This window comes from Pyxicephalus adspersus, chromosome 4 (assembly GCF_032062135.1).
Source record: "Pyxicephalus adspersus chromosome 4, UCB_Pads_2.0, whole genome shotgun sequence".
NCBI classification, from domain to species: Eukaryota; Metazoa; Chordata; class Amphibia; order Anura; family Pyxicephalidae; genus Pyxicephalus; species Pyxicephalus adspersus.
In genome coordinates this window covers 41,862,312-41,885,995 of record NC_092861.1, presented here as the reverse complement: position 1 = coordinate 41,885,995, position 23,684 = coordinate 41,862,312, and the positions used below count along the sequence as shown (strand labels likewise).

At 35.6% G+C, this 23,684-nt stretch overlaps 3 protein-coding genes across 4 annotated transcripts in view; 2 read left to right on the top strand and 1 right to left on the bottom strand.

Annotated features, from left to right (window-relative positions):
* The window catches only part of MED12L (mediator complex subunit 12L), a 203,543-nt gene that overhangs the window by 94,933 nt on the left and 84,926 nt on the right, over positions 1 to 23,684 (bottom strand). The gene's annotated exons all lie outside the window — the stretch shown is intronic.
* Positions 2,522 to 6,053, top strand: LOC140328638 (G-protein coupled receptor 87-like). The gene is made up of 2 exons (XM_072408404.1): positions 2,522 to 2,534; positions 3,966 to 6,053. The coding sequence occupies exons 1-2, from the start codon at positions 2,522 to 2,524 to the stop codon at positions 4,991 to 4,993; spliced, it is 1,041 nt and encodes a 346-aa protein (XP_072264505.1). The 3' UTR covers positions 4,994 to 6,053.
* P2RY14 (purinergic receptor P2Y14) overlaps positions 14,155 to 23,684 on the top strand; it is a 22,679-nt gene continuing 13,149 nt past the window's right edge. Inside the window, exons 1-2 of one of the 2 annotated variants that reach the window (XM_072407958.1) lie at positions 14,221 to 14,284; positions 22,034 to 22,173. The gene's annotated coding sequence lies outside the window, so the exon portion shown is untranslated. Of the gene's footprint in view, positions 14,285 to 22,033; positions 22,174 to 23,684 lie in introns of both variants that reach the window. The other variant, XM_072407959.1, reaches the window with a different exon arrangement.

The window sequence follows — 23,684 nt, the reverse complement described above, 5'->3', positions numbered from 1 at the left end:
TTCGGGGCAGTGTCCTCTCCTTCTGTGTCACTGTCAGTATTTGTCTGTCATTTGCAACCCCTATTTATTGTACAGCGCTGCATAACATGTTATGGCACTATATTTATATGGCGTTAAATAAATCCTGTTGTTTTATTAATATTATTATTAATAATAATAATAATAATATTCTGTTGATTATAGGCCACTTTGACCAATGTATTTGTTGTTGTAATTGTTAGAAATTTAGAGCTGGTTGAAAGCTGCTGTAAATGCCATCAAATGGTGTTCCTGGAATTCTAAAAGGGGTCAATATATAATCAAATTATAATGAAATTAATCTGACATTCACTGTATTCACTTTACATAAAAGGGTAGAGGGTTGAATCCAGCCCTGTGTGTATGTGTGTGTGTGTGGGGGGGTACTCCTTCTGAGCATGCCCGAAATCTCTAGATGGATCAGACTGCCCTCCTGTGGGGTTGAAGGTAAGTGGATTTTTTTGTTTTAGGCACTTTTTGGTTTAGTTTCTCTTTAAGTCTGAAAATATGTCTGCTAATGGTTATATAGGATTGGTTTACCAATGCAGTTATGCAGTTTAGGCTGTTCATTTAGCAAAGTAGATTATCACCCTGCAAGGGAATTTTTATACTTATAGGGTATCTTTGTGCACACTAGAGTGAGAAAAATAAATCTAGGTCCCTCATTTAATAATTTAACTGATGGGCAATAAAGGCACCTGAATCCTCCACTAATTATTTTGGTACAGATATATATTTTTGTAATTTCAAGTGCACACGGTTTTGAGATCTGACATATTTAGTATGTATTTACCTAATACAACCTCATATTGTATTTTATTCAACGTGTGCACAAAAATGTATTTATTTTTTACTGAACATATTGGACAATTGATCTATCATATTTTCTTCATTGCCTTTGCTTTTAGATTTTTTAGAAAATGTAATATTTGGAAAGTTTAATGTAATTTTCTAGCCAGAAATATAGGTTTTACCATTTGTCCAAAAGTAAAGACAATGAAGAAGGCTTTAATCAATCATTTTTTTTCTCTTCCTCCTCCTATTTATGGTTTTCTTTCCCTTGTGTTAATTGTTATGGTTTACACATTCACAATATCTGCTGGTTATGTCATGCTTTCTTTTGCATATTGAAATTGTATTATTTTTATAATGTGTTTATACCTGCCCTTATTCTGATTTACAGAGATTGTCTACATGTTAACTGTTAGGAACTTTATCCATGAATGCTATTTGACCATGAATGACCAAACTTTATTAAGAAGTACACACCTTGGCAAATAATCACATTAAATAGTTTAAAGACTAGCTGCCTGTAACTCAATTTTAATGGTAATATAATTACACATTTCATCATATTTAACTTATATCATTATTTAAAATCTTATTCCTCAGAGCTGACAAAAAGAAGGTTCTCTTTTCGGTGCACCATAGATTTCAAGGATGGATTTACACAGCCATTCGCCAGGTAAGAAATGCTTTTAACAGCTATCAAATGGTTTCTTGTAGTGCCCAGCCACAATTAGAGACTTTGGGCCTGATGTAATAAAGCTCTCTAAGACCGGAGAATATAGACCATCTTGGGAGATGGTCTCCCATCTGGGTGATCCAGCAAACCTGAAATGGATTTCCTAAAATAATTTCCTATTATTTCGCAAATGGTATAAATCCTGGACCAGATCAATTTCAGGTTTAGCTAGCTCTAGAACTTCTGATTTAGGTTCTGAACTAAACATTGCATTATTGCATTGCAATAAGGTCTTCACAACTGCTTTGATGCCATCTTAAAATAAAAATAATTGGTAATTTTTGTCAAGTGGGGAAAAGGTAGAACATTTTTTTCTGCAGCCCAAGAACAGAATATTTACACAAATTATTAGTTACACTTTCATAATTTGTACAAACAAGAAACATAATACAATTTATTTAAATGTAGCTAAAGCTGGTAATAATCTAGCTTTTTAGAAATATATATTACAAAATAATACAAGAGATGCAATGATTTTCTCTCTTGGCCAGCACACATTTCCTACATTATCTTATTGTATACCTTACACTAAAATATTAACATTCACTGTCAGCACAACATGCCACCTACACTCCGAATCATAATGGTACAGGGCAACTCCCAGATGGGTTGCAACATGACTTCCCTGAGACTAAATAAATTAAAGGGAAGTAATGTTGTCACTGTCTTGTCTTTATGTATTGTTTGCCCATTTATAAAAATAAAAATCCTTTAACACAGAACTACAGATTTCAGTGTGTACCTAATACCAGTTCATTCATGTCTAAATGTCAGGTAAATATGAACGAGACAAGGCAGATCTGCTTTATACAATTTAATAACAATGTTTAAAATAAAGACTGTATATAAACTCAAAACTGCTATAGTTTCTTCAGTAAAATATTGGTCCTTTCAATGACCAACCTCCATTCCCCACAATGCAGGGCCTAAATGCACATGCAGGACTGCTGGTCCTGAATTATACATGAGGCTGTCAGAATGTCTGTAGCAGGTGAGTTGGCTAAGGGAAAGCAGATTTGGAGGACCAGTCACACAGTGTAAAGGAAGCCTGCAGGCATCAAAAATAATGTAATCTTGCTTATTCCTATATCCTTAGACATATCAAGAATTTACCCCTAGCTTTGTGTGTTAGGGGAGGAGGGGAAAGGTTAGTATAGGGTCATAATTTTACTTAACCCAAGAGAAGAGTTCAGCTTTTGGCTAGCCACAAAAGTTACACATGCACCACTACAACCAACTAAATTTACATTTTTTGCGCGCACTCGAGTCCCGGACCGCGGTAATCCGCGATCGCGGGTCGCGCGTATTATCGCGCTTCCCGCGATCGCGGATTTCAATGATGAATCAGGGGCCAGGAGTTCCTTTGCACCCTTTAAAGCTCCCTTTCCTAATACACACCTTGACCATGCTATCCTGCCAATATGTTGAGCCCTTGGTAAATACCTGGTACTTTCTGGTAAGTGGCAGCACGTTAATTCCTTCAAGAATGAAGTGCCAATTGCAGGGTCCAAACACTGTCATATGAGGAGAGGGAGGCCATTTTTTTTAATTCTGTGTAAGCTATGAAACTATATGTCAAGGAGCTGACAAAGGATCCGAGTTTTAGCGTAGTAGAATGGAGAAAGCAAAGCGACAGAGTCTCTTAAAAAACTTCAAAGTGGCCTATGACATTTCTGTGACATGTATTTACAGTTTCTTTGGAAAAAAATACCATAAATTGTATGACAGGAACCCATATTTAATTTAAACTTACCTGCTTATAGTGTTAAGGTAACTTTATTTTTATACCATGGATGTAGGAAAAAAAAACTGATTATGGCTGCTTCAGTGTGCCAAGAGCGTACTATCCTGAGTCTGCTGTGTCTTACAAGTCAATACATGAAGCTCTCAATTCATGTTACAAACCATTAAAGAATTAGTAGGTTCCCAAGGCATGGAACTTCTGTAACTGATATAATTATAGATAAATAGTCCCTATTCTTATGAGAATACAGTAAAAGGATCTTTCTGTCCAGGCAGCACTTTTGTAGTCTATCACAAACAATAAACATGTTTGTACAGAATAATACCACATCCTTAAAAAGGCTGGATTGTGTTTCTTCTTCAGAATAGACTGATGTATTTATTTCTTAGTGATATTTAGTTTTATGTAGGATTAAAATGCATTTTAGTACATTATCTGTAACGTGAACCTGTCCAACAATGTAAAACTGGCAATTAAAAGTAAATTCATCATAATCCTATAATTTTGGTTCTGTCTGTCAGATGTAAATATGCTTATACATTTATTATCCTGTTTATCTGAAAAAAAATTGTTGAATGGAAACCAATGACTGTTGCTCTTTTGTATATATCCCTTCATTTGCTGGTCCTGTTGAGTAAAAACGTACCTTTCCTAATATCCTTTTTTTCTCTTTCCCAGAAGACAGAAAAGGAGAAGTGTATGTTAACATGACAAGCCACGGAAGTAACTCTACAGCTCTCACAGAACTTCTAAGAATCATCTTTCCTGTGCTATACCTTATAATATTCCTAGCAAGCGTCATGCTGAATGGTCTTGCTGTCTGGATTTTCTTCCACATCAGGAACAAGACTAGCTTCATTTTGTATCTCAAGAATATAATGGTCGCTGACCTGCTCATGACAATTTCCTTTCCATTTAAAATCGTACAGACCTCTGGGATTGCTCCATGGCATTTCAATGTCTACCTCTGCCGCTATACCAGCATCTTGTACTATACAAGCATGTACATCAGCATTGTTTTCCTTGGGCTTATAAGTATTGACAGATACCTAAAAGTGGTGAAACCATTTGGCAGTTCAAAAATGTACAGCATCAAGTTTACAAAGATGGTGTCTATATGTGTATGGACGACAATGTTCTTGTTTGCCTTACCAAATGTTATCCTTACAAACGTGCAGCCAACCAGAGAAAATGTCAGTGACTGCAAAAAACTCAAGAGCCCAGTTGGAGCTAAATGGCAGGAAGCGACTTCTTATATCAATATGTTTTTGTTCTTTACTGTGATGGTGGTATTAATTGTATGTTACATTTCAATATCGCGCCACATCCAAAAGTCCAGCAAACCTTTTATCAGTTGTTCAAGCCGGACACGAAGGCACAACCAGAGCATACGGGTTGTTGTGGCAGTGTTTTTTGTATGTTTCCTGCCCTACCATCTTTCTGGGTTGCCCTTTCTCCTCAACCAGCTGGTTAAAGTTCTGGAAAAGGATGTATATCACATCCTAACATACTGCAAGGAAGCCACTCTTTTTCTCTCAGCCTGCAATGTGTGTCTGGACCCTATCATTTATTTCTTCATGTGCAGATCCTTCTCTCAGAGGCTGTTCAACAGATCTAGCATTCGATCAAGGAGTGAGAGCATAAAATCCCTACAGAGTGTGCGGAAATCAGAAGTACGGATATACTGTGAATTTACAGAGGTGTGACATTATATCATGACTACTGCTGTATATCATCTGGATAGTTTATAAATCAATGTTAAATATGTGTTCTGAGAACAAACATTTTACATCTGTATTAGGGTTGTTACATTTGTGAACTGAAAAAACAGAAGAGGAGGTGGAGGCTCCCAATACAGATGCATTTGCCAACAAAGGTGGATGGAGTTGAGTGGAACTTACAGGCTGTCACTGCTGCCTCCTGTTTTTAAAAATGTAGGTCACTTGGCTGTCATACAGATCAGGTGTCATATATACATTTTGAGTTGGTGTCCAAGAAAAACTATAAAGATCTCAAGTTCTGACATAATTATTTATTTAACCACAGTGCTAGAATGTGAGCTTAAGCTTCTATTTTCCTGTGAAGTGTTAAAGTGAGCAAGTCTTAATCAGGAAAAAAGTTAGCTAGCAAGCAAGCAAGCATTTAAAATCTTCTGTGCCATACTTGCCATTTACTCCTAGAAATATATTAGAATCCAGGATCCACATTGGACTTTACAGAGTTTGCAGAATGCAGGCATAGACAGTAGGGATGATTCTGAGTGGTGACTTTGAAGTGCTGATGAAGTTGCACAGCCTATAACTCCCTGAATCAGTTGCAAATGAGTATGAGACTGGCAGCACGGCTGGAGGAAGGGAAAGCTCTAATTTCAGTGTAATTACAGTCTACACTAAAATGGCAGTTACAGTTGTATACTTGTTTAGTGTGATTCTGCAATTATAAGTTTGTAAGTGTAGAATCAGCACAACTGACTCTACCAAAGTCACAACTACACAAGATAAATATCTACTGGCTCCTGTGGATTGAGGCACTAAAGAATAATCAGTCTTAAAAATGTCAGCAGGTTGTTAAGAGAATGTCAACATATTGATACGCTATTGCTCTGACATTCTGCTAAGTATCTAGGGCAGAGAATAGTGTGTTAAATTATTTTCAATAAGAAACCTTTTACACTTTTGCAGTTTTTAGTAATTCACATCAGGTTCATATGGGAAAGAGCTTATTTCACAAGATATACGTTAATTATTCAAGTAGACAGTGAATGGTTTTAAGGGTTGTAAGGATACGGGAAAAAAGAAACAATTTGTTATATTTACTATTTTTCAGCACTTAAAGCTAGACACTGAAAACTACCAGTGCAGAACACATTATGCTAGAAATCTAATCAGTCTCCCCAAATTACTTGGGGTAGGTGCAATCTCCCCTGAGAAAAGTAAATGTCTGATTTAAATAATTGGCATAAATGCCATGACTTATGGAGTTAAAATTCTTACCCTTATACAATTTTGCCCATAAAGAAGACTATTCTGGTGGTTGTCGACTGTTCAACAAAAGTCCTAAAATTTTCCATATAAAACTATGATAAAAGGAATATTTGTTGCCACTGGCAACACAATAGAAAGTCATGGTTTCTTTCCCACTGACAGGAATATTATATTTGACCTCTTTCCCATCCTAATCCAAAATTTATTAGTTTAAGGAACACTTTAAACACTACCCTTCCCTACTGTAAAACTGAACTCATCTAGAAAAAACAACCACAACCTTTTAAATAACCCATCTTGATATTTAGGATGAAAAATCAGCCAAAAAATGTATTAAATACTAGGCCTGCATTATGCTATTAAGACTAATTAAAAAATAATTCAGTCATTAAAAAAATCTACTTGTTTCAGGTTCCAAGGGTCTCTCTTCATGTTTAGCAAAGTGTGTACAGAACTGATAAAATGTTAGGGATCCCGGGGAGCCTAACCAGCATCTGGACCAATATTCTGACTAATTTCTCCTCAGGATCTCGTCATCTTTAGCAGTCCAGTACACATTACTTTGTTCAACAATACTAAGCCCAGATAAAGGAAACCATTTCAACTCAGTATTAATAACACACTAAATAAATGGCCTATATACTTTCTGTTTTTGGCACTTTTCGTTTTGCATACCCAGATGCTACTCAAGTTAAAAGCCAACCTTTGGCCACTTCTACTGGGAGAGATGCCTGGGGAAAATCATTCCCTCTACACTCTCATAGGTTTGATTGAGAACATTTTCTACTCTAGGAGATGCAGAGTCCCAGATCTTTTTTCTTCTTCACAAATATTTTATTTCAGGGTCTTTATACACTAGACTTCTTCCCAAACTAAATTAATAATCCAGCCAGTCCTCTACCCTAATATTACTATACTTGAAGATGTCTTGTACACTTGTAATAAGTACTTTCCTTTTGTCATCTGAAAACCTGGCTATTTAAACCTTTGAGAGGCATGGTTAACTAGTATATAAAGCAATTAAGTATTCTAAATATATATTAAAAGAAGTGCAAGATAAGGAAGGAAACTGTGTAACCAAGACCAAATATTGGCACAAGGGAAAGTGGCAGCAAAATATACTTCCTCTGGTTTTTATATCCAAAAAACACTGTTCAGTGTTGATAAAAGGTACAATACCGTCCTTCCATGACATTTTGAATTTCTTTTTTTTTTATAACCTGAAATTCTCAAGATCTGGCATTAAAATGATTATTTAAATTACACAGGATTAAGGTGTGTATAAGAAGCGAAAAAAGTCAGTTCTTGACATACACATTAAACATTATCTACTTATGTCACACATAAACATTGAAGGGGGGACTTCTAAGAAATTGTTTTATTTTTATTTGTTAGGTATGGTCCAAAAAGTACTAATATTGCTGCTGTTATAGCAATATCACCAAATGCCATTACCTAGCTATGCTCTTTACTGAAAAAAGGGATATTACCACAGTTACATTATTTGTACAAAGTACTACTTTACAGACCCCAGAAGTCTGCTTTGCTTGTACTAAGAATTACACATTAAACTTCACACAAGTTAGAAGATTTGCTGTTGTAGCTGCAATATACCCTAGACCAGGGTTTCTCAACCAGGTTCCCTGGAACTCTAAGGTTCCACCAGTGGTTGTGAGAGGTTCCCTGAGCAAGGAGCAGTGTGTGTCCCTCAGATCCGTTTAACAGATACCAATGTTTTTTGGCCATTTGTAAGGGGGGAATTCTTCCCACTGTCCAGCAATGTAAGATGCATTCTTCCCAACTAATTCTTCCACACTAATGTACTATGAGCTGTAGATATAGTAATTAGAGTAGGGGTTCCCTGAAGACCTGAAAGTGTTTTTTTGTTCGGGTTCCCCCATATTAAAAAGGTTGAGAAACTCTGTCCTAGAGACTGTAAAGCTCACAAGAGAACATTTATTTAACTTTAAAAGTCTGCATGGACATATTACTCCCATGTCTCACTATATAGCAACAGTATCATATTACTATATAATAAAAAATAAAGAATATCTTTTTCATTAAAAAGAAGCACTTGAGTTTCAGTTAAGTGACTTTTTACCATCCTGTGGTTTGTGACAAACACCTGATCATATGATTCATGAACTCTTAGCAAAGTGCCTTTTTGTGGATACAGAAAATTGTCAACATTTACTTTCATTTCCCTTTCAGGGTAGAAAAAGTGTCTGCCAGGATATGCTGATTTATGAACTTCAGTAGTGTGTTTCTGTAGCTTCCAAACTGTAACTCTTTGTATCATTTAAATTCCTTCCTCATAAAAAACCCAAATAAAACAGGGCATTGCGATTCTTAACCAAAAGAACAAAAGTACAAGATTTGTATACTGTAAATGAACCTTAAGGCTATGTACACATGTTGAATTTCTGACGCTGGAAGCGATCTATTGTGATTGTTTCCAGTGACAGATAAGTAAACGAGTAATGTAAACACAGCGCCATTCTGTTTCATGGAGGTTAAGAGGTAGAACGAGTGGCACCCTGCTGTGCTTTACTCCATAGGTGTGAATAGCAGTTGTTTCCAATCAGTCAATCATTGATCTGTTAGGACAGATCGATGAACGTCATTGGGGGACCATTGCACATATGTCAGATTTTCACCCAAGAAGAGCATACCCATTCATTTTGGGCACCAATGATTTGGCATGTGTATGCAGCCTAACCTTTACCTCGGCCAGGGTACTATCTGCATGGAGTTTGCAGGTTCTCCCTACGCCTGCGTGGGTTTCCTCTGGGTACTCCAGTTTCTTCCCACATCCCAAAAAACATGCAGTTGGGTTAATTGGCTACCACCCAAAATCAACCTTAGACTATATTAGACATACTGTATGACTATGGTAGGGACATTAAATTGTGAGCCCCTTTAAGGGACAGTTTGTGACATGATTATGGACTTTGTACAGCACTGCTTTATATGATGGTGCTAAAAAAATGCTGTATAACAATAATAATAATTTTGCAAAAGTGGAAATTATCAGTGAGCATAAGCTAAAATATGCCTGAAAAGCTTTTTTTCTTCATTTACTATGTTTGATTTTGGGGGGTGTATTTCAGGTAGTTTAATTTCATTTATTTTTCTATGGATTTGCGTTGTATTCTTGTTTGTTTAGTATTTGATTGATATATGTACTGTAGCTTCACATTTTTGTATTTTAGTTTATTTAAATTGTCAATTTTTATTTCTTCTGTGAAAAAAAGTATAAAATGGGGTGGGGGTGCATTTTTGGCAAAAAACAGGACCAGAAAAGGGAAGCAGACAGACAACTTTGGCTACTGAACCAGTTAAAACTACAAAATAAATATTAAACTCTATTTACTATTGCCTTTAATTCAGTTTGCCAAAATGCCAGCATTTTGCCAAAATCACCCAATGTTTGTTGAAATGTAAAGTAATAAAAATTCTCAATGTATATCATCCTGGTTTTGATGTCTGAAGTTAGTCATATCATACATATGTGGAGACTGTATGGAAGCCTTCTGTAGACAACCTAAAGCTTGCATTGCGATAAAAAGAAAAAAAAAATTAGAGGTCATGTAATTAGCATCCATTGCAGCTTTTCCCAAGCAGGGTTTTAAGGCATCTGTTGATGACCTAAACTGATCACCAATGCAAATGGGCAATATAAGTGGTCTATTCTATACTACTCACTAGTGCGTGGAACAAAACATGTAAAAAAAAATGTGACCAGGTCAGTTTTTTTTTTGTATAAGGAACAGGCACTGCCACTTCTGCAATAAAAATACTTACCTCCCTGTTCACAATCTTCTTTGTAAAGTACACTAGAACATGCTCAGTTGTACAATGCCAGGTATCCTAGCCCAAAACCCAAAAGAAGACTGGTTAGAAATGGTGTCTACGATGCAGCGAAGACAGGTGAGTCTATTTTAAAAAATGCAAATAGGCAGGTAAGTCTGTTTTATTGCAGGAGGGAATATTATTGTAAGTGATATTCTTGACAATTATATTGTCGTAGACCTTGCCTCATCTGTTTTGTTGTTCTCAGCAGCAGTACAAATACTTACCCTATTCCTTGCTCTTCCTGCTGTCCTATGCTGCCTGATATTCTAAGTATATAGGCAGGCCTTAACCATCTTCATGTACAGAGCAGGATACGTACACACTTGCAAGGGTTCTAGTCCAATATTCGGCTCAGGGTGTGTGTACTGTCCTGGCGGATCCACGGACGATGAACGATCGTAATGCAAGTGAAGGGGGAGAGAGCACAGCGGGGTGCCACTACGTCATTCTCCCCCTCCCTTCTCCATGGAGCAGAACTATGCTGTATATACAACATTTGTTCAAGCATCGTGCAGTCTTTAATTGCTGGAAAGGATCGTGAAAGATCCTTTCCAACGACAATTATTGCACCTGTGTACATAGCCTTACTTTGTGATTGCAAATGAATGTCATTACAAGCAAAACAAAAGTAAAAAAACAGACCATACTGTTGCAGCTAAAACATATCTACAAGCACAAACAATACTATACTGACACAGCCAGAAACAGGTCAGAACACTGCTTTGATGTTCAGTAAACCCCCAAACAACCCCCAAAAAAGGAATTATCAGGACATCAAGAAAGATGGAGCTGAGATGTGTTACCAAATATTATCGTAATCTTCAGTGTAGGCCAGGTTTAAACAAGTTCTCCATGGGTTTGCAGTAGATAAAATAGCAAATAAAAATATCTAGCTTTTACAATCAAATTTCTAAACAGCAGTACCTGCTCTAGGTGAAAATGTTTTCTAACCTAACAAGCTTTCTAACAAAACAAGTACACTAAATGCATTTCTTGTTATGCTTTTTCCCTGACAATCTTGCAAAGCTATCCACGCTACAGTAGGGAATTTTGAAACCTTCTCCATCTTTATGTGTATTGCAAATATATTATTTTCAAAGTATAATGGTGACTCAGTTATTACCTGAATGAGTCATAACAATAAGTAAATGAAAGCATAGTGCATGGACAGCTAGTAAAGGTCTCTAAGAAGCTCACCTAAAACAACATCCTACCCCAACCTTAAATTTTAGTGTTAGGTAGTTGCTGTAGAAAAATTCTGACAACACAAGCTTCAGTTTTGCATTGTTGTTGTTTACTTTCATATTTGTATTATCTTTATATATTCTTTTACATTCTAGCATATTAGCTTCTGTTTCTTTCTAATTGATAACAAAGTTCTTTGCTCATTTTCTTTTGAAATTCAAATTCCAAAAAAAAAAAAGTTTATTTGGAATAAAGTTTTTAATAAAGTTTTTTTTTGGGGGGGGGGGGGAATTTACGAACCATTAAAATATCAAATTTTAATATAATATAAAATCAAAATTATTGTTTACACTGAAACCTTGAAAACTATTAAGTTGTCAATTACCTGGGAATCCTACTAGTGAGGTCTGTACTTTACACTTGACTTGTCAGGTTTGCTCACCTACCAGTGGTTCCCTGGGGAGTTCTCTCTCTCCCTGTGGGGTTTTATTCTTTTTCTCTATAGAGAATGCAAAAATTAGAAGTGGAAACAACCAAATGTAGGCTAAAATGTCTAGCACACCAAGTTAGGAACAGAGCCAAAAACATTTGGACCTGGAGTCCTCAAGACATATAAGAAGCCAATAAAAAATATAAGAATAAGTCATTCAATCAGCCCCTGTTTACAACTTAAATATAACTGTTGGGTTAAGAGACCCTTTAAGGTAAGTCAACGGTTTACCTGCAACCTCTTGATAGCACATGTAACAGCTTTTGGATCATTTAATACTTTCAGCCAGTAACAAGGTATTAAATAAATTATACATGGTACATTGGAACTGATTTACTAAAGCTCTCCAAGACTGGAGAGGATACACTTTCATCGGTGAAGCTGGGTGATCAAGCAAACCTGAAATATATTTAATAAAAGTAATTTGCTATTTGTTGGCAAATGTTTTCAGACCTGGACCAGATCTATTCCAGGTTTGCTAGATCACCCACCTACACTAATGAAAGTGTATTCTCTCCAGTCTTAGAGAGCTTTAATAAATCAGGCCCATTGCATCAATGACGGTATTTAGCTGTGGGGATGAAGTATATCATACAATGGCCATGGGGCGCTATAACAGTGACCTTCATGAATTTCTTAGGTTGAACTGCCATTGACTGCACTTCTAGGCACCCGAAAGCCATAAGCTGAGTAAGGTAGCACATCATAAATGTATCCATATTGCAGACAATAAAACCCCAGTACTTTTTGTTGTTGGTTTTTGCCTGGTACTGTTGGCTCATAGCACAGGTGAAAGAAACATTTAAAACTAGAGAGTTAAACAGGCATTAATCATGTCTAATGAATCTATCCTAGTATAAGTAATCCTGATAATGAAGCTGTTAGGAGAAGAGGAAACCAAAGTAAAATGTAATGAGAATGACTAATGAGATATTTGATCTTTATACAAGAATGAGTCAGGCCTGCTGTAGGGAGAACAGAAAAGCATTACATGTGCTTATCAGACATTTTTGATAATTGTAGTGATTCAGTCCAACGAATGTTCATTCAAAAAAGTCGAACTAAGTAAACAGCCTCTCTTCTTCAGTAAATCATATATATTGCTAGCACTGGTTTGGCGTTAGGCCTCCATCCCGTAGCTGCCTAAATGTTCTTTCCTATGTAATTACCAAACATTTCATGGTATTAAACTGACATCTTAAGACTCAAAACTGAAAACTAAGACTAGGCCCGTTAGTCATAACCACCCACTGCAGTACACATAGTAGAAAGGCCCCATTTCTAAGTACTGAAGACAAGATGACAAGGAATACCCTAAAAAAACATCTTCATGAAACATCATTATGGTAAAAAAAAGAAAAAGCATGTGGAACTGAGTGGTGGCAGAGGTGACCTGAAGATGGATGAGGTCTCCAATAACAAGAGACTTTCCAAATGGAGATGGAAACCAATACCCAAAGACCATCTGGTAAAATCCTTCTTATTAGGCACCTCATATAATATCACAGAAATCCATGGACATTTTCTTCTTCTTTTTTCCTATATGTGTAAACCATTCTGATGCTTTAAAAGTGAAACAAGGATTGGGCCTCAATCAGCATTGAGGGCAATCCCTAACTAATGCACCTCGCACCTTTGTGAGGACACCATATTGGGTTTCGCACATTTTCTTTTTATCTTTGCACACTTCTACCACTTCCTCTTTCCCTGAGAGGAACAAATCAGAAGAAACAATACTAGAAGCTATTTCCCCAATCATAGACAAAGAATAACTTCTCAGATTTTTGAAGATGTTATTTTGGCTAATATAGCAAATTATCAAAGCAAAATTATAAAGCAAAATATCAAATTTAAATCAGCATATTTATCCTGGGCAACCAACTGGAAATGGTACAGCTTTTCACTCAGACACACATTAAAGAAGTAGTCCGAACAGGTTACATTTTGTCACAGTTCTATATTAGAGCAACACAAGGATTCATTTTTGAATAAAGTTGCAACATTATACAAACTTAGTCCCAGAATTGTATTGCTCCTGTTTAGTGTCGTCTTACTGTGAAACAAAAAAGGATGTTTAATAAAATTCATGGTTAAAAAAAAAAGACAATAATATTTTTTTATAGTAAAAAAAAAAAAAAAAAAAAAAAGGTATAAGGTGCTTTACATTAAAAAAACAAACTAATAAACAGCAACATACTATATACACCAATTAAACTATCTCATAATAATTTCTATAGTTATTTTGCTATGCTGGAAAAGCCATTACTTAATCTTAATTGATATACAGCAGTGTTGTGCTCTAGATGACATACACTGTACTTGATTTGTACAGTGTAGCCACAACAACAATGGACAAAAGGGGAGTGCCTGGATCAGTGTAACAGTGCAGCTGGATTACACAGATGAGTTCCCTGTCAGGACTGTGAAAGGGCAGGCATACATCTACCTGGGAAACATGATTACAGCAAATCACGCTATGATGGGTAATGTGCATCATCATTTTATTAGTTTATTATATTTTTTTCATTTACATATAACTGTTTAAATGCATTTGACCTCTATATGTTTAAATAATTTCACAACTGCTACTTTAACTTGGACTTTTAGATTTTTATATATCACGTCCAGCTTTAGCTGACCATTCATTAAGCATTAATGAAAACTCAGTAACAAAATACATTTTTTGATGCGTGTAAAAATCCTCAATTTTCATCATAGGATTAGAGCCCAATAAAGTGTATAAAAGCTAAGAACACAAATGGATTGAATATGAAGTATTAATTTTAATTTATTGCCATCTAGTGGTAATGCTTTGAATCAATTTCATACTGCAAAATTAAAAAATATTTTGCACAACAAAAAAAAAATATATATTTATCTATGTATGTATATTTGAATGCACTTCATGCCTTATATACATTATAACAAATGAATCATTCAGCTATATAACAGTTAATACCCTTTACATTACACTGTTTTGGCGACTGTGTGTTAGTCTTAGTTCTCAGGCCATGTTTTTTATATGTAATAGATGTGAATTAGGTAAAAAGTGTTGTTAAATGTGGAAAATATAAACCTGGAGGCTTTCTGCAATTTAAATTTAGGATATATTATTGTTGTAATTTGACTTTTGATGTTTGCTTGAGTTGATTGTTGCTACACCACACCAAAAATGCTATATGTGTGTGTGTACAAATAAAAATAAATAGATAAATATATAAATGTTTACCTAAAATAAAGCTTTGCCTAAACGTACAGCAGTAGAAAAAGAAATAAGATAATTGCAGAAAAAAATGTTTTATCCTTTAGAATAGGAAAGTAATACAGATGACTGCTAGTATTACTCTAACTGCTAGTCTCACATGATTTGGTGATGTCACTAATGTGCTGCTCACCGGTCACCCTGTTGGAGAGGAAACTGTACCTGAAGATCTGTAATGAAAAGATTTCCCTCCTTCAGCTACATTAATTCTGTGCACTTACACTTTTCCTGCTGCTTCAAAAGTATATCTTTATCAGCCATCATAGAGGCACTTGTGACATGGGAAAGCAATGCCCCACCTCTAGCAAGATGTCCCCTACCACTTTCAGGATCCAGATTTGGTCTATAGATATTACACTGAAGCCACTGTGGCTGTTCAATATTGACAAAATGTAGCATGAGGAGTAAGGCTCCCTTCCTTGGCTTTTATATGACTAGGGGAAAAGGTGGCATAGCCAGGGACACGAATTTCATCACTGGAGCTTCTTGTCAGTTAATATGCTGTCCAATAATAGAACCAGCTAGCAAACCCAATAAACCCAAATAACAGTTTTACCTGGAAAAAACTTCTAAAAAAAAATACATAACTACTTATCTTCTTCATTTAAGCCTTTTTGTCACTACAGCTTTGCACTTTTTGGCCTGTGACAAAAGGACTAAAAGTCAGTGTTGTACAAATATGCAGCATATCCTTTTCTTTGCTATACCTCGCCATATAAGCTCATAAAGGACAATCACAAAACACTGACATTTCAATAGTTGTTCTTTAGTATGGTGCACAATTTAGACAAAGTAAGTAAGCTGTGTTCAGGCTGAGCCAATTCTGAGTAACTGTAGTTGGCACACAGCAGCCTTATATTCTTATAGCCTTATATATCATAATCCTGGTGAGAGATTGTGTGGAATGAATATTTAAAAATTAATTAAAATATTTTACACTCTGAAACAGTTCTACAGATCTGAAATTGTCCTTAACAGAGAACGGTTCTTCAAAATGCAATTCAAAACAATGCAAAATAAACTTTAGCCATATTGGTAATCATATTGAAATTAGTAAAAATACTGTAAGGATGGAAACAGGTTCATCAGAACGATTTTCTTCTTTTTTTAGTTCTGCTGATTTTTGCAAAAATTCTATTTACATACAAACAGCCATAGCTGTGGTAAGAGAAGGTCTATTAGGATGACTGTTAAATGATACAAAACTGTGAAGTCTCTGAAGTCAGACCTTGTGATCTCAGACCCCTTTGTGCTATCAGAAGAGTTTGCTTAGATGTCTTAGCAGTATATCTCTATTGCATTCTAAACATCTGCTACACACTGATATTACCCTTGTACGGCTAAAACTATTGCCACTTGTCAGATGATTTTCACCCAAGGTGAATGGACGTGCTTACCTAGGAAGAAAATATGACATGTGTGCTGCAGTACCCTAACATCCATTCATCAATCCACCAATTGTGATGGATGTATATCTGATCAGGAAAAAGTGTTGTGCAATATCATTAGAACAGAATGGTGCCGCGTGTAGAGCGATGATTTGTTTTTCTGTCACTAGAAACAATCACAAAAGATCATTTGCAGCAACAGTCATCTAACGTCCAATGGACATCTGTACAGAGCCTAATACAGTTGAAAATTCCAGTGTTCCTCCTCTGATAACACCTTATAATACAAGCAAGGTTTGTAGTGCTACATTTGAAAGAGCTAGTCATTTTTTTCAGGGATTCACTGCAATTGTGTGCAGTGGTATTCATCATTTACCAAAAAATAAAGTATCATTATGTTTGGTATTATAGAATTACTGTATGACTCCTAAATACATCACTGGTTCCATGTAGTATAGTGAATATACTGACATCTTTCTCTCTGCCTGTCCCTGATTTATGCACACAGGTAAAGATCAATGACATGTATCATATTATAATGTATGCAGCACTGACAAATTCTAAGAAGCTTTACAGTCTGAACATTACTTCTAATGTTCTACAATATTTACAAGGCACCCATACACTGCACTATCATCTAGGAAAATTTGTTTTCATTATTAGAGAAAATCAAATTGATTTCCTTTGCGTATATATAAATACGCATCATTAGACCCTGAATAGATATATAAGGTTAAAAAACAATACCAAGCACAATAAACATAGGAATTTTGCAACTGTCCTAGCAATGTAGATGATGTCTTGGATTATTAAACAAGTCAGCCCATCAAGTGATTTTAGAGATGAAAGCATACAAGCTGAAAGAGGAAGAAAACAGCTGTGATCCAGAAAACAGCCAATTTTTAACATTCAGACAGAAGACCCAAACATTCTGCTGTTAAGTATTAGCTGTCTTCATAACAATTTTTGGACAGAAAAGTAACCTCAGACTAAAGTGCACATATTTGGAAAACCAACAGATCCTTAAGCATGACATTAGTTCCTATAAACTGACAGTGACATTTAGCAAGAAACCAAAAACTTTCACGAACATTCAGAGCGTATTTTATTCTGACATGTGAACACAAGTTTAATTTGCTAAATGACACTATCCAGCCTCAGGGTGTAAGAGTATTAGTGTATGGAAGATAAATAGGATTCTCAAACTAAACTAAATGCTTCCTGGCAAAGTCAATAATATTAGATTCACATGAGAAAAACAAGGGTAATAGCTCCCCTAAACAACAAAATCCGCTGGAATTGTCTTTTGTGATTGAACCAGTCTCACTAGCTGGGGATTCAGAAATGACTTTATCCACTGCACAGAGCTCCTTTTAAGGGTAGAATGATGGCTCTTATCAATCACAAATCCCCTTAACTCACACTAGCCGGTGGTTCTGCTTTTTATTTAATTAACCATAAAATTGGAGGTGGGGTACAGTAAAGGAGCAGCACAAAACCAAGGCAAAAATACCTGTGCTTTGTGTATCTACACTATTGTGTTAGTGAATCTTTAATGTTTTGTCAGGATTCAGGAAGTTAATGAACAGCTCAATCTGTATTTAACACTGTAGATTGTGAGTGTTTTATATTCATAGGAATCCCAAACAGGGAATAATCTTTACCAACTAGGACACAGCAAACAGTTCAGAATGTAGTGTTAAGGCAGGTTTGTTTATCTGTCCACAGTTTTGCTGGGCTAAAGAACAACATTTTAAGAGTGTCCTACCTTGATGTTATAGATTGTCATTCTATATTTATTTATATGTGCATTTCTGTTCTTTTGTATAATATACATTGTATAATATTATATTAAAAAAAGTTACATGTATGATTCATTTTTAGCCTGAAGGTTGATTTGTCAAGTCTAATTTGCCCTGTGAGAAAATTCCCCACTCATCCCTATTATGTTTCTTTGGGGACAAAGACGGATATAAATTTCATATTGCTCGATGTGTGCTTAATTCATATAAATATATATATTATTTATATAATAATATAACTATATGAGTACATTCTTCCAGGCAAGGTAAGCAAACAGCTGAAACCATGCAAAATGACCTTTTTATCTTGTGCAGGATCACCTTTTTGTATGTTGACATCCAGCTGTACAACAGTTGATTTCTGTCCATGCAGACAGAAACCACACTTTTCATCACTAAGTGCTGTTTATTTGGCTTTCTTTTGCAAAAATGCTTTTGCTGCAAAAGCTTCCTGTACATGGATTTACATGGTTACCTTGAAAGGCAACACATGAATGTTCTTAAATATAACATACAGTAACCGCATTACCTAGGAGACTCAGACTGGCACATGCAGAACCAATCCAGTGAGTGCACGTAAATATAGCAATAAACAATCAGGACTGATAATAATGTATTTTCTAAGTACTTATCCTGTGTTGTTAATATACCATCTATCTACATTCTTGTGAAACGTATTACATTTCTACATATAGGATAGGTAATAGCAATGCAACTGCAGAGCACTGATACGTTTTAGTGCAGTCACAGAGTGAGAGCCTACCTAACTAGATATGTGCATGAACATAACAATGAGTTCAGTTAGGGTAAACTATTCATTTAAACTGGCTGTCCAGCACACCAAAAATGTTACCTGCTCTTCTTTTGGTAGTGCAATGGAAAAAAAGGTACTGAGAAGGTGTTTTTGGGGTGCCATTTTGAATGAACAAATGTGTATAACAAATATTATATTGCAAGCATTGCCACAGCTCAATAGAGTAGATTGGTCCCAAAGTTCCATTTTAAATGCAAGAAACTATTTAGCAGAAGAAATTGAACTATTCTGAAAAAAACATTTTGCACTGCGCTTTGCAAATTTGTATAATTCTTCTCTTTTTTTGGGACACCAATTAAAGCAAAGCACTAATTGAAATAGATGAATAAAGAAATAAAACAAACCAAGGAGAGAGACAAGTTACATGATCCCAGAAAACATGACAAGGACCCTCTTCTCTGATTACATGCATGTCAAGCAAAAAGAAATTCATGGAGCACCATGAAAGTTAATGATGTTGTATAAAGAAAAAATAAAGACACCACAGCCTGTATTGATAAATGGTATGCGTAATGCAGGCCTAGTGTGGATATTAGATCTCCATTATAAAATAACCCTAAATCCATTAATATGATCGTACTAGGATAATCTGGTATAAAACAGACATTATATAAGAACCAGATTTGTGTATTCCAATCTGAAATGTCCAAGAATGTTCATGAAGTATGATTTTGGCTTGTGGTAAGGGTGTATAATTCATACCTAAAAGGTATCCCCCCATCGCCCAAAAAAGTTTTAAGAAATTGCTGATTTAAATTAGGAACATGGTTACCATTAGCACATACAGCTGCTTACAAAAAATTTACAGTGGGACCTAATGCCAAACAATAAAAATAGATGTTAGGTTTACATACTTTTTAAACTTACATAAACCTTTTTTACCATTTTTTATTTATTTTTAAACAAATGTAAACAATATCAGCAGTGCAGAAAAAAAATACGCGAAAAACTTAGATCAGCAGTGTTGTAAACAATAGTCTCTGTACATTAAACTTTAAACACAAATAAAAAAAAAAAAGGGGGGGGTTTAATGGGAATGGAAAGGCTATGGGAGAACAGGAGAGGTATAGGTATAAACTAAATTATATTTGTGGACCAACATAAAACAAAGTTCGAAAGGAACAAAGGAAATTGAGCGTGGAGCCTGTCAAAGGAAAGAAGTTTAATTAAAACCTTCTAGGTTAGCACATAGAGCTAAAGTCGCCTTATGTTACCTGAGCTACATAGGCACTATAGTCAGGAGAGCCTTGGTATTGTACCAGCAGAACCAGGCATTGCAGAACTTCTCCTCTGTACTGTGAATGGTGGATATTAGATTTTACATGAGCATAAAACCAAAGTCCAATGTTAGGCGGAGTTGGTTGCTTCCAAAGTAGAGGCACACATCTGGCTGCATTACCCATATGTTTAGGAACAGAGTTACGATATGGTTTCTGAGGTCATTGAGATGGAGAAGGAAGAACGCTGGGTTGTCTGGTATTGGTAGGTCTGTGAACTTCTGCATAATGTTTCTAACCTTTACCCAAAGTGGTCTGAGTTTGGGACATGACCAGAATATATGTAGAAGTGTTCCCCTATCTGTATCACATCTCCAACACCTATCTGATACTAGGAAAAATCTGATGTAGGCACCCTTTACCAACTTGTTAGTATTTTGTAACCTAATTCTTGAAATTTGCTTGTTAAGAATTTGTGGACTAATGATATAAATTGCGTGTGTTGAGATTCTGAGAATCTCAATCCTAGATCCATTTCCCGTGATCTCAAATAGACCGGTAAGAAACCTTTAGGAGGGCAGTGTAGCAGCCGCGCTAGTTCGGAGAGTGTATGACGAGCTACTCCCTCCTCAATACACAATCTTTCAAAGATTCTCAAAGAGCGAACAGATTGTCAAGCCTGGGGACAGGACTGCAGAAAATGGTATAGTTGGTTAGGTCTCCAAAGAGATAGTTTAAAGGGTTGGTTTGGATCTGTTAGTTCTCATAGAATAAAGTGGTGGGCTCTAAATGGATTCTGTAAAACCTACATAGACCTTTTATTGATTTGCAAATTAAATAAAGTAGCAACATGCATTCTCTAACCTAACTCCTAAAAGTAGATTGCAAGTTTAAGGGCATTTAAGATGAAAAAGTGATAGTGTTTTACTGTTTTACATAAAATACTGTTTAAAATAGACTGGCAGCTGTGGCTGACATATGTTCACTAAAAAAATCATGTGATCACCATATCATAATCAGGCAATTCATTTTCTGAAGAACAGCCCCTATCTTTATCATATAAAATGTGATTAAAATCATAGGTGTCTCCTTGTCAATGTTTTTACTCAAACGTACAAACTTTTACCCAATATCCCCCCATTTTTCTAACCAAATCTTATGCAAAAATGGGTAAAACATTGATAATAAAATGAGATTGTAAGCTCTGTTGGGGAGGATCTTTTACTCTTCCTGTGTCATTGTTTGTACCGGTCTTTCATTTGCAACCCCTATTTAATGTATAGTGCTATAGTGTAATAGGTTGGAGCTTTAAAAATAAAGTTTTCTAACAATAATAATATTGGTAGGTCTCATAGAGTGTCTGCTAAAAAGGTTAACATATACACATTGCTATGGGAACGTCTAGTCACAAACATTATCTGATAGTTAAAGTGTTTTTTGTTTTTGCACAACATTTACATGATGTAATGGCTACCAGCCATCAATAACAACATTAACTTCCCATTTGGTTACTAAATAAAGGAAGTTTTTCATTAGATTAGACAGAAAGACTTGATATAGCTATAAGTTTAGTACATGTTCTGATATACAGATGACTTTAGAATGCTTGTCAGTATCAGCAGTGAAGCTCATTGACCACACTGGCAGCTTACTCAAGTTTCTAGAGAAGTGAGTATCCTGTATGTTTAGTTAGCTTCTTTAGTATACTTCTTGCATTCTAACTATTGTGATGTGACCCTATCCGCGAAGGATGCACCTCAACCTACAATAACTACACCGCCTAATTCATCATACTGAATGGAAGAGAACAACAACCTAAATAGTTGTGCTATGAAAAACTAATCACCAGCACCAATTACAGACATACACAAAGCCTGAAAAAAAACAAGGTAAGACATGTTTTATTATCAGTGATCTTGACTACAAATGATATGAGTTTTATTACTCTATTTCAGTACTTTGGTGCTATGTATTGAGTCTTAATCTAGTTTTCATCTCCTATAATAACCTATTGATTTAAATATTATAATATTAATATTTCTTTGTTAAATAGCTTCCAGATTATAATAAATTTACAAAATGCATACAGCTGCTATTTTGACATACGTTAAAATGTTTTAATCGTATTTAAAAAAAAAAAAAAAAAGAGTGTCTGGATCTCCTGTGTGTTAGGCCAACAGACCACCTTCCTCCATGCTCATAAGGTGAGGAGATGGGACAGTACTCTGTGGATCTAAGACACTTGTTGCACTAGGTGGATGGCTTCTTCACAGACACAGTACATTAAGTAATTGCCTTTAAAAGTTTGCAGTTATGACTGAATATCGGTCATTATGACAGAAAGAGCTATGGCTATTCTTGATGGTGTTAAAGCTTGTCCACCCACCCTTTGCACTTCTTTTGGATAGTGAAACAGCCCGTCACAGTAATGTGCCAATGAAAATACAGTGGGAGTTTTTAATATTTACCTAATGCTTTGCCTGTCATAGAATTTGGTTATAGGTATAGGCTTATCAGATTTTATGTATTATATTGCGATTTCTTCCTTCTTCAATACATACTTGGTATCTAGCTCATGAAAAGTAAAGTTTAGGCTGATATTTGGAAGGTCAGTAATTAAATGATATGGCAATTTATTCAAGAATACCTTAAGAATTTGTATATTTTTTGTGGAACTTTGTGTAACAATTAAGTTTTAGGTGGAATGAGAAAGGGTCAGATCATATGCAAATATTTATTACTCTTTATGATTGTGGCAGGTAAATATCACTTTCCTCTGGTCTGTGTTGTCAGCCAGGGCTCTGCTGTGAGCTAAAAGTAAACTACATAGTTAGATTATTGTTGGCTGGGATAAACAATCATGAATGTGAAATTATAGCATGTGTACATCGTTTGTCGATCCTTTCTGGATCAAGAAGTACTGAGCAGACACTACAGCTGTACTTTTCTATGGAGAAGAGCACAACAGGGTCTCACTCACTTGTCCTGCCCTCCACACAACTGAACAGCACTGGGTGTACAGCACTCATTTGTTCTCCTGTCTCTGGAAACAATCACCAATGGTCATAGCATTATGGGTCTTGAAGAGTTCATAATGGGGAAATGTTCTATTAAAACTCTATATAATGCTGAACACATTCCTATTTTTAACATATAGACTGCCCGTTTTCAGAAAAGTAGTTTATGTAGAAAAAATGCTACGTCATGTCCCCATGTGACAATTGCTAATGATCATTGCTTAACTAACAATAAAAACAACATGACTCTTGACATGTGACTGTACAAACCATTCTTTTATTTCATTATTTTAAAAATACACTTATCATGCAATAGCAAAAGGAAACTTCATTGCTTTGGATATAACAGTAAAACCTACATCCAAATTACTAATGCTAAGGCT